The sequence below is a fragment of the Solanum dulcamara genome, chromosome 3 (assembly GCF_947179165.1).
Source record: "Solanum dulcamara chromosome 3, daSolDulc1.2, whole genome shotgun sequence".
NCBI lineage: Eukaryota > Viridiplantae > Streptophyta > Magnoliopsida > Solanales > Solanaceae > Solanum > Solanum dulcamara.
In genome coordinates, this window is record NC_077239.1 from 67,197,760 (window position 1) to 67,212,056 (window position 14,297).

A 14,297-nucleotide genomic window follows, 5' to 3' on the forward strand; every position below is an offset into this window, starting at 1 on the left:
TAACTCATGAATTCCCTTTAAATTCATAGAGTACGATCCTATACGTACATGAAAAATGCTACGGGCCTTGGCGTAGAAATATTTGGGGTGTTACACATATGAGCGAGAAGGAGATTGATAGTTTGTCTAAGAAGAATTTTTTTTTTTAGAGTGAAACAAGAAAAGTTAAATAAATGTGTTTATTGCTTAGTCGGTAAACAGATTTTTTTTCCAGTCATCCACTTTGAAGAAAGTTTGATTTGTTGGAGTTGGTACATTTTGATTTCTGTGATCCTTTTAAGGTAAGGTCTTGTGGTGGTTCACTTTATTCTGTGACTTTTGTTGATGATCACTCTCATAAACTCCAGGTATACTCTTTAAAGTCCAAGGATCAAGTATTTGATATTTCAAGATTTTTCAAGCCTTGATTGAGAGAATACAGGGAAGAAATTAAAATGTATCCGCTCAGACAATGGTGGTGAGTATATTGATCCTTTTGATAAATATTGCAGAGTGCAGGGTATTCCACATTAGAAAACTCCTTCAAAGACTCCTCAACTAAATGGTTTAGTAGATAGAATGAACACAACTCTAGTTGAGAGGGTTAGATGTATGCTTTTAGATGCTTAGCTACCAGATTCCTTTTAGGAAGAAACACTTAATACTACTGCCTATATTATCAATTTATCGCCTATTGTTGCTTTGAATAGTGATGTCCCTAACAGAGTTTGGTTTGGTAAAAATGTTTCTTATGATCATCTTAAAGTATTTGGGTGTAAAGTTTTTGTGCATGTTCCTAAGAATGAGAGGTCAAAGTTGGATGTTAAAACTAAGCAATGTATCTTTATTGATTATGGTCAAGATTAATTTGGCTATCGTTCCTTTGATCCAGTTGAGAAGAAACTTGTTAGAAGCTGTGATGTTGTGTTCTTTGAAGACCAAACAATTGAAGATCTTGACAAAGATGAGAAAGTTTATTCTCAGAATAGTGAGAGCTTAGTTGATGTTAATCCATTTCCTTTGACTATTGAACCTGAAGAAAATTTTCAAAATGATGAAACTCAAGTTGATAATAAAGAAGGTGATCATATTCAGAATGACCAGTATAACGTTGATGCTCCATGGAAAGATGATGTGGTTGGTCAGCAATCAATTATTATTGATGCTTCAGAGAGTTCTCTTAAAATATCTACTAGAGAGAAAATACCTTCATCTCGTTATTCTCCCAGTGAGTATGTACTCTTGACTGATGAGGGAGAACTAGAGAATCTTAACGAGGCCATGAAAAGTGGAGAAAAAAAAAGGTGGTTTGATGTTATGGAAGATGAAATCAAGTCTCTACATGATAATCATAACTTTGATTTGGTTAAGCATCCTAAAGGAAGAAAAACTTTGAAAAACAGATAGATTTTCAGGGTGAAACATGAAGATGGCAACCCAGTTTCACGGTACAAAGCTATATTAGTTGTGAATGAATTAACCAGATGAAGAGAGTTGATTTTGATGAGATATTCTCTCTAGTTGTGAAGATGTCATCCATTCGTGTGGTTCTAGGCTTGGCTACAAGTCTGAAATTGGAAATTGAGCAAATGGATGTTAAATTGCTTTTTTCCACGGTGACTTAGATGAAGAAATTTATATGGAGCAGCCAGAAGGTTTTGAAGTCAATGGAAAAGAGAATTATGTTTGCAAATTGAAGAAAAGTTATGGTCTAAAACAAGCTCCAAGTAATGGTATAGGAAGTTGGTTCTTTTATGAGTCAATAGGGCTTTAAAAAGACTTTTTAGACCATTATGTTTTGGTGCAACAATTCTCTGATAGTAGCTTTATCATTGTTTTTTTAAATGTTGATGAAATGCTTGTTGTTGGTCAGAATGCTTGCAGGATTCAAAAGTTGAAGCAAGAGTTGAATAATTCTTTTGCTATGAAAGACTTGAGACCAGCAAGACAAATTCTTGGCATGTAGTCCGTGATAAAAAGGCCAAGAAATTGTGATTATCACAAGAGAAGTACATTCAGAAAGAACTTCATAGATTTAACATGGACAAAGCTAAGGTTGTCAGTACACCTTTAGCTATGCATTTCAAATTGAGCATGAAGTATTGTCCTTCCAGTGATGATGAGAAGGAAAATATGAAGAAAGTTTCTTATGCTTCAGCCGTTGGTAGTTTGATATATGCAATGGTGTGTAAAGACTGGATATTGCTCATGTTATTGGTATTGTCAGCCATTTTCTTTTTAATCTAGGAAGAGAGCATTGGAATGCTGTAAAATGGATGATCATATATCTTTGTGGCACTTCTAATCTAAGTTTGTGTTTTAGAACAGAAAAGTCTATTCTCTGTGGTTACACTAATTCAAATATGGCTAGTGATATTGATACTTGTAAGTCTACTTCAGGCTACTTGACTACTTTTGTAGGGGGAGCTGTGTCTTGGCAATAATCTAGGTTGCAAAAATGTGTTGTTCTATCTATTATAGAAGCTGAGCTTATTGCTGTTGTTGAAGCTTGTAAAGAGTTTCTATGGATAAAGAGATTTTTTAGGGAACTTTGTTGTGCTCAAGAGAGGTATGTGCTTTATTGCAACAGTCAAATGCTATTCACCTTAGCAAGAATTCTACATTTCATGGTTAGTCTAAACACATTGATGTGAGATACCATTGGATTTGGGATGTGTTGGATTCTAAGTTTCTTGAACTTGAGAAGATTCATACCGATGATAATGGTTCCGACATGATGACTAAATTTTTTCCAAGAGGAAAGTTTGAAGAATGTTTCATGATCGCCGGGATAGCGGTCTCCTCCACATAGTTTGGAGGGGGAGAATTATTGGATTTTGGAATTTTTCCCTTCCTATGTGGATAAATAAAAGTCTGATTTAGACTATCCCACTTTTGTCCATAAGTCAAATTCTTATGGTACATATGTAACACTCTTCTAGGTCTTATTTTTCATAATTCACAAGAGAGATCAGCAGTCATAATAGAGAGAAAAGTGAGAGCGTGTAGATTTTCGCACAAGCCCTAGCAGTCATTTTCAAATCGTGATTTCCGCTTCGTTCGTTGTTCGATTGAGCTAATTTTTGGACAGCTTGTTCCTTTCAACTTAATCTTTGATTGGGAACTAACAGAGGTGTATTTGAAGTCTTTATCTTCAGGTTTTAGCTTGTGAACAGTAGCTGCATTTTGGTGATTTTACTCCTTACTTCTCTAGTTTTTGATGCTATCTTGTAGTTGTTGTTGCTCATTGTTTGGCACTTCTTTGGTAGCCATTTTGGAGAACACTTTTGTAACTCTTGTTGATTATAGTGGAGCTTTTGGTCTTTGTGGTTTTTACTCTTCACGCCGAAGAGGTTTTCCACGTAAATCTTGGTGTCTCATATTGTTTATTTGATTTTGCCTTGCTATATTTATTTTGGTGATATGCTTGATGCCCCAAATATTGTTTATGCTTGAATTGGTTTTCCTGCACGTAATCTTTCTTCCCAACGAGCCCTTTTTTTTATTTGGAAGACGGGCATTACGTTCAGTTCGAAAGGCATGGTTTTCAGTTCATCTTGGTTCAAATAGAAGGAAAAGTTTAGATTTGGATTTACTTCTGCTATTGCTCTGTCGTGCACCTTTGTTTGTGCTTGCCTTTCCCAACAATAAACGCTATAAATAGAAATATACGAACTCATATTGTATATATTTGAAGATTTGAGAAACATTTAGAAGAAATAAAAAAAAAAGCTCTTATCTTTTTCTATATCAATTTCTATTGCTTCATCTTTTAGTATTGTTTTTTATTTGCTCGAATAATTATGTTATCATCACAAAGTTTAACCAATTGATCATCTCGATCAAGGTTTATGCTTAATTTCTCTTTGGAATTAACAAGGTGAGTTATGAGTACTGTTGCTATGCATTTTTTTAATGTGAAATCCACTTCATATTTTATTTGTGATCATGAAAATTGTATGTAATCTCTGATTTTTTACTTTATTAGAGAAGGTTTGATTCTCACTTTATTATTTCCTCCTTAAAAGGTTATGATGGACTTATTTTTAAAATGTTATAATGGCATCGGTAGTGAGCAAACATACTAGTCAGACGGAAAACATTTGTTTATATATATATATACTCTCAATTTGCTCATTTACTGTTCCACATATAACGAAACGATCTTAATTAATAGTGTTCCCGTATTGTACTATGTCTTATGAGTAGGTTTCAATCCATACCACTACATCTCATCTCTAAAATCATGGTTACTGTTCATATTGGCTCTTTGGATGACTTTCTAAAGCATCCAATTTAATTGACAATTCCTAACTGCTTATATTTTAGGAAGGGTCAAGCAAAAGGTGGAAAATAGCTATATTTGTTCATTCCACTTCAAGAGTAAAATGGATTTGGATTGCCATTAATTAGAAATTTTTGGATACAACCATTTTCATTTGAAGTTCATATACAATGAATTAGATGGTTTTGTGGGGCATGCAGTTATAATCTCCAAAACCATAAGTTGTACTGCCTTTCTTAACGAAGTTGAACAAGTAGATGCTGTTAATTGCCTTGAAATGGACCTTTTACTAAGCTGCTTGCTCTTGCTTTCTATACTGCAGCTCATAATTGCCTGTTCAAAAGGAGGTACGAGTATCGAAGACTTGGCTGAAAAATTTCCTCACATGATTATAAAGGTTGCTTTTGCTTCAATGATCAAATCCAACCTGAAGCATTTTTGTTTTCGTACTAATGGGTAGCTGCTGATGCTAAGCTCAATTTTGATGATAATACTGCTTACCGCCAAAAATAAAATTTTTGAATGATTGCATGCTTCTTTTATCCAATGTAAGTACATACAAGTTTTCATTTTGGGCTGACCATTATTGTTTAACACTTGTTGCTGCTGCAAAAGCTGATTTGAATTATATTGGCTTAGATGGAGAAAATGGTTGCATGGTGAATGGGGCTGGATTGGCAATGGCTACCATGGTTATAATTAAGCTCCATGGAGGGACTCCAGCCAACTTTCTTGATGTTGGAGGTAATGCCACTGAAGGACAATTTATGTCTGATTTCTTTGTAGAACATCGTGAAAAAATGCTCGTGGTCATACTAAATAATTTCCAGATGTTGTTCTTAAGAATAACAAATCAACACTTGTCTTAATAATAACATTTTATTTTTCTCCTTTCTAATCCCCATTTTCCTGTTAAGGGTGTGTTCGGTATGGTGGAATGTTTTTTTAATTTTTTCATGTTTGGTTGGTCAAAATATTTTCCTTAGGAAAACAAGTTCTTTTAAGAATGAGGAAAATGACTTCTACAAGTTTCACAAGTGGCATTCCACAAATAAGAGATTCATTTATTTTCCTGGAAAACATTTTCCTTCCTACCGAGCACACCCTTAGTGATTTGTCTTTTCTGAAGTTCCTTTTAACTCACGCATTACCCCCTAATGAAGAAAAAAGGGAAATAGGATAAAAATGTATAACTAACTCCATGTATGACCTTAAGACTGCAATGCAGCTTCATGCATATATGCTGATTCTTCCGTTTTGTCTTAAGGTTCAACTGAAAGTGCCGGTGGTTGTTCGTCTTGAGGGTACCAATGTCGAACAAGGGAAAAGAATTCTGAACTTCATCCTCTAGGCAAGAACTTATTTTACTGCACTTGGCAGACGTAAATTTTTGTTTCTGTTGGAGAACTCAGTTTCAAGTGGTATCTTAGCGGATAAGCAATGGTGTACAACAACAACAACCCAGTGAAATCCCACATCGTGGGGTCTGGGGAGGGTAGAGTGTACGCAGACCTGATTCCTACCAATGTAGGACGGCTGTTTCTGAAAGACCCTCGGCTCAATAAAAGCATAGAAAAAGGTCAGACAAGATTATTAGAGTAAATAAGTAGATGACGAAAACGGTCCAAACAATAGTATAATCAAAGCAAGAAAAAAAACAGTAGATATTATTATTAGATAATAACATAAATACCATAAATAACATACATCAGAGTACAAGGAATCATAGTGCGTTAATACGCCTACGAATAAGGGTGAATAAAACCACTATGTACTAGCCTTCTACCCTAATGTGTGTCCTCCAAACCCTCCTATCTAGGGTCATGTCCTCGGTAAGTCGTAAATGCACCATGTCCTGTCTGATCACCTCTCCCCAATATTTCTTCGGCCTACCCCTACCTCTTCTGAAACCATCCATGGCCAACCTCTCACATCTCCGCACTGGTGCATCTGGGACTCTCCTCTTCACATGCCCAAACCATCTCAGTCGCGTTTCCCGCATCTTGTCTTCCACCGCAGCCACTCCTACCTTTTCTCGAATAGCCTCATTTCTAATCCTGTCACTCCTGGTATGCCCACACATCCATCTCAACATTCTCATCTCGGCAACCTTCATCTTTTGCACGTGGGAGACCTTAACTGGCCAACACTCCGCCCCATATAACATAGCTGGTCTAACGACCACTTTGTAGAACTTGCCCTTAAGTTGTGGTGGCACCTTCTTGTCACATAACACCCCGGAGGCGAGCCTCCATTTCATCCATCCTGCCCCAATACGGTGTGTGACATCCTCGTCGATCTCTCCGCTGTCTTGCATGATAGAACCAAGGTACTTAAAACTACTTCTCTTTTGGATGGCTTGGTCCCCGAGCCTAACTTCCGCGCCAACCTCTTGAGGTGTCTCACTGAACTTGCACTCTAGGTACTCTGTCTTGGTCCTACTCAGCTTAAACCCCTTAGACTCCATGGTGCATCTCCAATCTTCCAGCTTAGCGTTAACTCCGCTACGAGTCTCATCGATGAGGACTATGTCGTCGGCAAAAAGCATACACCATGGCACCTCACCTTGAATTTGTCGCGTCAATCCATCCATCACCAAGGCAAATAGGAATGGTGTATGCTGTAAATGCAAAAAAAGTAAAGTTGTACAAATCGATTTGTTCTCTATGCAAGTATTCTATTTGATGTGTCTTTGTTAATTGCTTCACATACTTTATGAGTAGGGTCGTATTTTTTCTAGGCAGTGGAGATGAATATCTATCATTGAATGAAAATAGTACAGTAATAGTTTAGTTGTTTTTCTTTTCCACATGTATATTAATTGAAATGGAAATGCCAAACTTTTATTTTCGATATAAGGTTACAGAACTATTCTAAGGTATGGAATGCACATTTATTTCATTACGCACATCTTAAACTAGCTTTTCATTATGCAATGACTCAGCTATTCTCTTGGCAATGCAATAAGCAGTGGATTGTATAGTGATCATGGGATTGACACCAACTGCAGTAGGAAGTATACTTCCATCACATACATATAAGCCTTTCGCCTCCCAACATTCTCCATTTTCATCCACTGCTCCATCTTCCTTGCTCGACCCCATACGACAGCTTCCCATTTGATGTGCAGAGGCATAAACTGTCCAGTGTTCTCCATTAGACATTGGCCCCCCAGTAGCTTCAACTGTATCCAGAAACTCTTCTAACTCTTCATTCTTGATGTCCTTACAACTGATTTTCTGTCCATCGCTTCGATATGTTCCCACTTCAACAGCTCCTGCTGCAATCAGTATCCTCAGTGCCCTTCTTAACCCAGCTTTGATATTCTCTTTGTCAGTTATATCCAAGCTGTATTTTATCCTCCCGACCTTCTTTACTTCTCCTGGACCTTGATCTTTTACCAATGCTAAAAGAGTGACTATTCGCGAGTACTTTGTCATCGCCTCCTTCATATCCTGCCTAGAAGTCCATGGAAACAAGGTGGCAAAAGCAGCAGGCCCCAGAGCTGTAGCTTCTATTATGGCCTGTGCATTGGTTTCTTCAGGCACCATCTTATGGAGGGATGTAATTATTCCTCCCTCATAATTTTTGCCTTTAATTTCAGACATGGATTCGGGGAAGTATCCCCATGCCCAAAGAACAGGGTGGAGATGGAGGTTTGTCCCGATGTTCTTGTTCTGCAGTCCACTGGAAATCAGTAAGGGAGGTGTGAAGAGAGATCCACAGGAAGAAATCGTGGCACGAGCTTCAATATGCAGCTTCTTAGTGATCTTCTTGCTTTCAGTAGTAGCAATAACTCCAAGACATATTTTTCTCATCTTCCCATCCATGCCATCTTCCAGTATGAACCTTTCTGCAGTACATCCAGTCAAGATAACGGTGCCTGCATTAACAGCATCAACAAGCCAAGTAGAATCAGTCCCTTTCTTGTCTCCTGTTTTACAACCATAACCACAAGAACCACAATAATGGTTCTCTGAAGAATTTCTTGGTACTTTCTCCACCTTCAAACCAAGATTTTCACACCCTTTTCGTATTACTTGATTCTGAAGTCCTTCCTCAGAGCAATTCTCTGTCACACCAATCCGTTTGCATACTGCATCCATGGAAGACTGATATTCAGAAGTTCCAAACCATGAAATCTTGTGATTCACAGACCAGTCTTTGAGAACATCATTTGGAGTTCTAATAGAAGCAGACCAGTTTACGGCAGATCCACCACCAACTGTTGTTCCAGCTGCAACCATTACCTTTCCATCAAGAGTAGAAAGCATTGCACCTGTCTCATACAGTTCACTCATAGAAGGGCCTTCAAGACCAGAATAATCTTCTGGCACAAAGTAATGACCTTTTTCTAGAACGACGACTTTGTAACCTGATTTTGCAAGGATTCCAGCTGCAACACCTCCACCACATCCAGAACCAACAATCAAAACATCACATTTAATCTTAAAGGTGTTGTCTTTTGTATCCTCAGTTAGAGGTAGACCTTTCTTGGATAAAGATTCTTTCAGAGTTTCATCACTCTCATTTATGGTTTCTACAATCCCCCTTTCAAGTGGTCTTTCTTTCTTGTTTTCAGATGGGATCTTTGTTGTCTTTGGAGGATGATATTCAATGGCTTCCCATGTAGGATTCTTGCAATTTTCATCAGTCTGCATAGTAAACACCAAGTTTTCAAAGTCAAGGTTAGTTCCAATATGTCATCAATGATGATTCATAAACATGAAACAAGTCCAATAATTGAGGCTTATCACAAAATTTATCGTGTTTTAGCCACATGCAGTTTCTTTCCTAGTGCCAAATAATTTCAAGTATTATATTAAAAAAATTGAGTATGATGATTGATGAGCTTTATCTGACACAAAAAAAAAGTTTATAAACTTGTATAATATGGGAGTGGTTAAGTAGGCCAGAGAGGAACATTACCCAAGAGTAGAAGATGAAGAAACAGACAATTTTGATCATCAAGAAAGTAATTCTTAGTGGAATGAGAAAAGTTTCTCTGGACCATCTTTGCAGAAGAGCTTCTCTATCCTTCAAGGATAATTCTGAGAAGTTGTGAACAAAAGGCCATCTCTTATCCAAGCAAACTCTCCCACAAAGCAGAAGAGTCCCTAATCTTGTTGATAACAAAAACACAACTATCCTTATTATGAACAATGCCTCAGGCTTGCTCCTCTTCACCAGTAGCTCTGCAACCTATTCACCAACCAATCAAAACAGAACACATCAACACACACAAAAAAAAAAGGCTCAAAACCAACAATAGAAGATAGCAAAGACCAATGCTTCATAACCAATAGTGAAAGATAACAAAGACCAATGCTTTAACACAAAAAAGACCATCATATTAAAAGAAGAAGCTAGTTTGCAAAAAAGAGTCTTTTCAAGAATCAGTAAACTGCAAAAGAAAAAAAGAAAAAACAGGAGAAAAAAATTCCCTCAAAACCAGTAGTATGGGTATAGGCGTATAGCAAGGACCAATGCTTTATAACCAATAGTGGAATATAACAAAGAACAATGCTTTAACCAAAAAAAAAAAAAAAGGACCATCATATTAAAAGAAGAATCTTGTTTGAAAAAAAGGGTCTTTTCAAGAAATCAGTAAACTGCAACCAAAAAAAAAAAAAGTTTAAAAGACAGGGGACAAAGAGCAAATAAGAGAAGATAGTAAGTAGCAAAGAACAATGCTTAATCACCAAAAAAGAAAAAGAGACCATCACATCACATTAAAAGAAGATCTTGTTTGCAAAAAAAAAAAAAAAGGATCTTTTTAAGAAGCTGTAGACAGCAAAACATGGAGAGATAAAAAGAGTAAAATTTTACCTCATTGGGGTATGGAGAGTGAGGCCCAGAAGAAGCAAAGAAGGAATTATCATGAAGAGCCTTATTATTACAAGGTGGAGTTAGAGTTTCACAAATGGAAGAAATAGCTTGGATTTGAGAAGAAGAGAAACCATGGTTATAGCTACTGTTAATCTTTCCTCCTTTCAATGAAGAATGACGTTCTTTTCCCTTCATTATATTTGTTAATTAGCTTAGCTTTCTTGTTTCTGACTTATAAAATAATGTCACTATTTATACACTATGTTAGATTAGAATTGTAATCCCTTTCCTACTTTTTTTTTTTGGTTTCAGTAATCACTATCCTAATCCTACTAGAACTAGAATTTTTATGTGTGCTCGTCCTAATTTTTTCTAGGTGTTTGTAATATATTTTATTTTTTCTGTAAAAAGATTAGATAATTAGAAATTATATAAATAAAAAAATTGAAAAAAAATTATTTGACTCCACGAGGAGTAATATCGTTACACAAGACAAAATAGATAGGAGTTGTTAAAACTATTTCACAGATCAGTTATACCACCTTTTTATACGGGATAATTTTTTCTACTAGTTTAATATAAATAATGGGTTAAAATAATTTTAGGACTCATAATTAAATATAGAATAAATTAATTTTATTTTTACTTTAAATTATTATTTTTATCCTGTATAAGCTATGACAATATTTATTCGCATCATATGATTGCATTTAGGGATGTTCATGGTTTGATAAAAAATTGAATCAAATTAAAAACTGAACTAAATCGATTTAAAATTTTGATATTTAATTTGGTTTTGAATTTTAAAAATTGACAATATTTTATTTGATTTTGTTTCTACAAAAAAAATTAAAAAATAATCGAATCAAACCAAGAAATTCTATACACTAATTTTATGATTATTTATATATATGATATTAGTTTTTCATAAATAATTATAAAAAAAATATATTTTTTAATTATTAATTTGATTTTAGTCTGCTTATTTCAGAGCACTATAGCATTGTTAAAGCCTATTTCTTATTGGGTGAAAATTATTTCCATCCCCAACTTTGTTTTTATAATCAAACTCACCGCTCAATTTTGAACAATAGTCAAACTCCCTTTTTTATCCTAATTAAATTTTTAAAATGTCTATTATATCCATTCATTATTAATTTTTTTTACTTCTTTAGAAATCATGATATTTTTATTTTTTATTTAATTTAACAATTTTTTCATAAAAGCATAAACATTATTTTTTGGAAAAAAAAGGTAAAAAAATACTAATTATGATATTTGGATTATTTGATAGGAATTTTCTGGTGTAAATCTTCTGGAAAATATTTCATCATGAAAAATTGCAGAGAATTTTCATAGCTTGATGAGATGTGTCAATTAATGTTCTTAAAAATATTTGACCCAGTATATGTATATTTCTTAGAATTCAACTTACTCTTTTAATATAAAATTACGAACATAAAAGCTGATAAAAATTCAGTAAAAATGAAAATTCATCATAATAAAAGAGAATAAATTTATGTATTCTTAGTATCGTCTTTGCCGAAAAAAAGGACTTCTGAGAATTTATAAATGGAAAATTATACTATAATATAGCTAAAGAGCTCCAATAACCAATATTTTGAAAAAAAAATATATCGTCACGAAAAGTTGTAGAGAATTTTCATAGCTTGAGACATGTCAATATTTTTAAGGATATTTCACCTGATCGTTATATTTGTATTTCTTATAATTCAACAATTTTTTCTAATATAAAATTAGAAACATAAAAACTGACAAAAATTCAACAAGAATGAAAATCCAACACAATAAAAAAGAAATACTTTTGAGTATTTATAAATGAATAATTATAATATAATATACCTAAAGAGCTCCAACAGAGAAATAATGTCCGACTAACAAATCTGTTTCAATGAAAACGTTAACGTTATTATATTTAGAAGAATGGTCAAACAAGGCTATTCAAGGAATGGGCAATAAAATTAAATAATTCTCCTAAAGAAATCCATAAAGGCTATTAAATGCAGAAATTTTCAAAGATGATAGTATAATAGTTTTTGAGATACTATTATTGCTTTTCCAACAGTTTTCAAAAGTAGCAATTTATTGATTAATATTAATTTAATTCTTTTGTTAAAAGAATAATATACACTCCATTAGGGCTGTTCACAGTTTTGGTTAAAACCAAAACCAAACCGAATAAAAAAACCGACATTCAGTTTGGTTTGGTTTGGTTTGATTTTAAATTTGAATAACCGATAATATTTGGTTTGGTTATTGTTATAGAAAAAAATAACCGAATAAATAATCGAACCAAACCGATAATTATATACATAAAATTTATAATTATTTATATGTATAATATTAGTTTTTCATAAATAATTAAAGATATTTTATACCTTTTAATTATTAATTAAATATTAATATACTTATTTTTAAGGCCCAACAATCCAAACTCAACTCTCAAGCCCAATTATAAATTCTAATAAACACTAAACAGCGGTCCAAGTCCAACAATCCAAGCCCATTAGCCCAACTCTCAAGCCCAATTCTAAATCCTAAATTCTAAATCTTAAATTTCTAATAAGAACTAAGGACTTGAGCAGCAGACAGCAACATAAAGTAAAAGTTAAAACTTTAAAATCCTAGTATCTGTTTTCCTTTTATATTTTTGTTCCTCTCACGTTGGTTTCTCACAAAGTCACAGACTCACAGTCATAGACTAACAGTGAAGGCTCAAGAGCAACCTCAACTCCTCAACCCCAAGTATAAGATTGTCAAATTTTGAGAAGGTTTGTAAAGAGTTTTTCAAATTTTAAATTGATTTTAAGTTGTTTTCTTTTTTTTCCGAATGTTTAAGTTGTTTCCTTTTCTATTTTGAACCTCTGTGGGTCGTGAGGAAAAAAGAGCTTCATAAGAATTTAAAGAATGTAGAGAGAGAATATTTGAATTATCTCGGCTAGTCATAAATCGAATAACCGAATCAAACCGAACCAAAGCGACAATAACCAAACCCGTGGTTATTATTTTACTTGGTTTGATTATGGTTTTAGACATTTAATAACCGATTAAATTGATTTGGTTATGGTTTTAATCAATAACCGACCCAAACCGAACCATGAACACCCCTACACTCCATGACTACTCCCTTCATTCCATATTAAGTGAATTTTTAAGGAATTTTTCATTGTTCAAAATAATTGAATTGTTCAAAATTCAAGATAGATGTTTGAAACTTTTTTCATATTTGTCTTTTCATTTATTAAAGTTTTATATTTTCTAGGAGATAAATCACACTACTTGTAAAGTTATATTTATGATTTTACAAAAGATAATAATAAATAATATAATTCAAATTATATCCTTAAATATTTTTCTTAATATGTATATTGCCTCATAAATTCATTTAATATGAAATAAAGAGAGTAACAGTCTATGCACACGGCAGCCTAAGGCAATACTGAACTCCTTGACTTTTGGCTTCTAGAAAGTCATGAGTTTCTAATCTACTTACAGTGTATTCTCCCTGTTTTAATTTATGCGATATGTATTTTTAGCTAGATTTAAAAATAAAAATGTATATTTACATTTAATATTTTTTTTAGTCCATATTAAGTGAATTGTTGAGATTTTTTCTATAGTTTAAAGTAAGTGAATTATTCAAAATTCAAAAAAATTATTGAAACTTTTTTTTCATAGTTAATTCTCATATAATGAGGTCCTTAACTACTTTACATTTTCTAAAAAACTATTTTAAAATAATTAAAAGGGTAACAATGAAAAGTAGGCTTCAATTTTTGTCCTTGAATATATTTTTTCTTAAGAGGTGTGTCATACCCAACAATTTACTTAATAGTGACTTGAGGGATTTTTCATTGTTCAAAATAACTGAATTAATCAAAATTCAAGATAGATGTTTGAAACATTTTTTATATTTGACTTTTCAAAATGATAGGTTTCAAGAAAATGGTATATTTTCTAATTTAATTTCTTCCTCTATCTCCATCTGTATATTATCATTCCGGTAAATTTCATAAAGATCACTAAACTTAATGAAATTGACCAATAAACTCATTGTATCTTACTTTTATATTAATAAAATCATTCATTTTATATCATATTTTCTACAAAATAACACGCCCTCAAAAAAGAAAAACTCTCCCACTAGAAACATGACCTGGACGGCCCTCCAGGCCACATAATA

The 14,297-nt window shown here is 33.5% G+C and overlaps 1 protein-coding gene across 1 annotated transcript; it reads right to left on the minus strand.

Annotated features, from left to right (window-relative positions):
* Positions 1 to 7,081: 7,081 nt before the first annotated feature.
* LOC129882734 (long-chain-alcohol oxidase FAO2) lies at positions 7,082 to 10,330 on the minus strand. The gene is made up of 3 exons (XM_055957164.1): positions 10,094 to 10,330; positions 9,194 to 9,466; positions 7,082 to 8,919 (listed from the first exon to the last, which is right to left on the minus strand). The coding sequence occupies exons 1-3, from the start codon at positions 10,286 to 10,288 to the stop codon at positions 7,177 to 7,179; spliced, it is 2,211 nt and encodes a 736-aa protein (XP_055813139.1). The 5' UTR covers positions 10,289 to 10,330; the 3' UTR covers positions 7,082 to 7,176.
* Between the last annotated feature and the right edge of the window lie 3,967 nt (positions 10,331 to 14,297).

What these genes read in the sequence shown, in the direction of transcription:
- LOC129882734 (XM_055957164.1), bottom strand. Translation starts at nt 10,288, where the DNA reads ATGAAGGGAAAAGAACGTCATTCTTCATTGAAAGGAGGAAAGATTAAC. An exon ending in ACTCTCCATACCCCAATGAG is followed by an intron (nt 9,467 to 10,093) that starts GTAAAATTTTAC and finishes GTTGGTGAATAG; the next exon opens with GTTGCAGAGCTACTGGTGAA. An exon ending in TCTTCATCTTCTACTCTTGG is followed by an intron (nt 8,920 to 9,193) that starts GTAATGTTCCTC and finishes TTTACTATGCAG; the next exon opens with ACTGATGAAAATTGCAAGAA.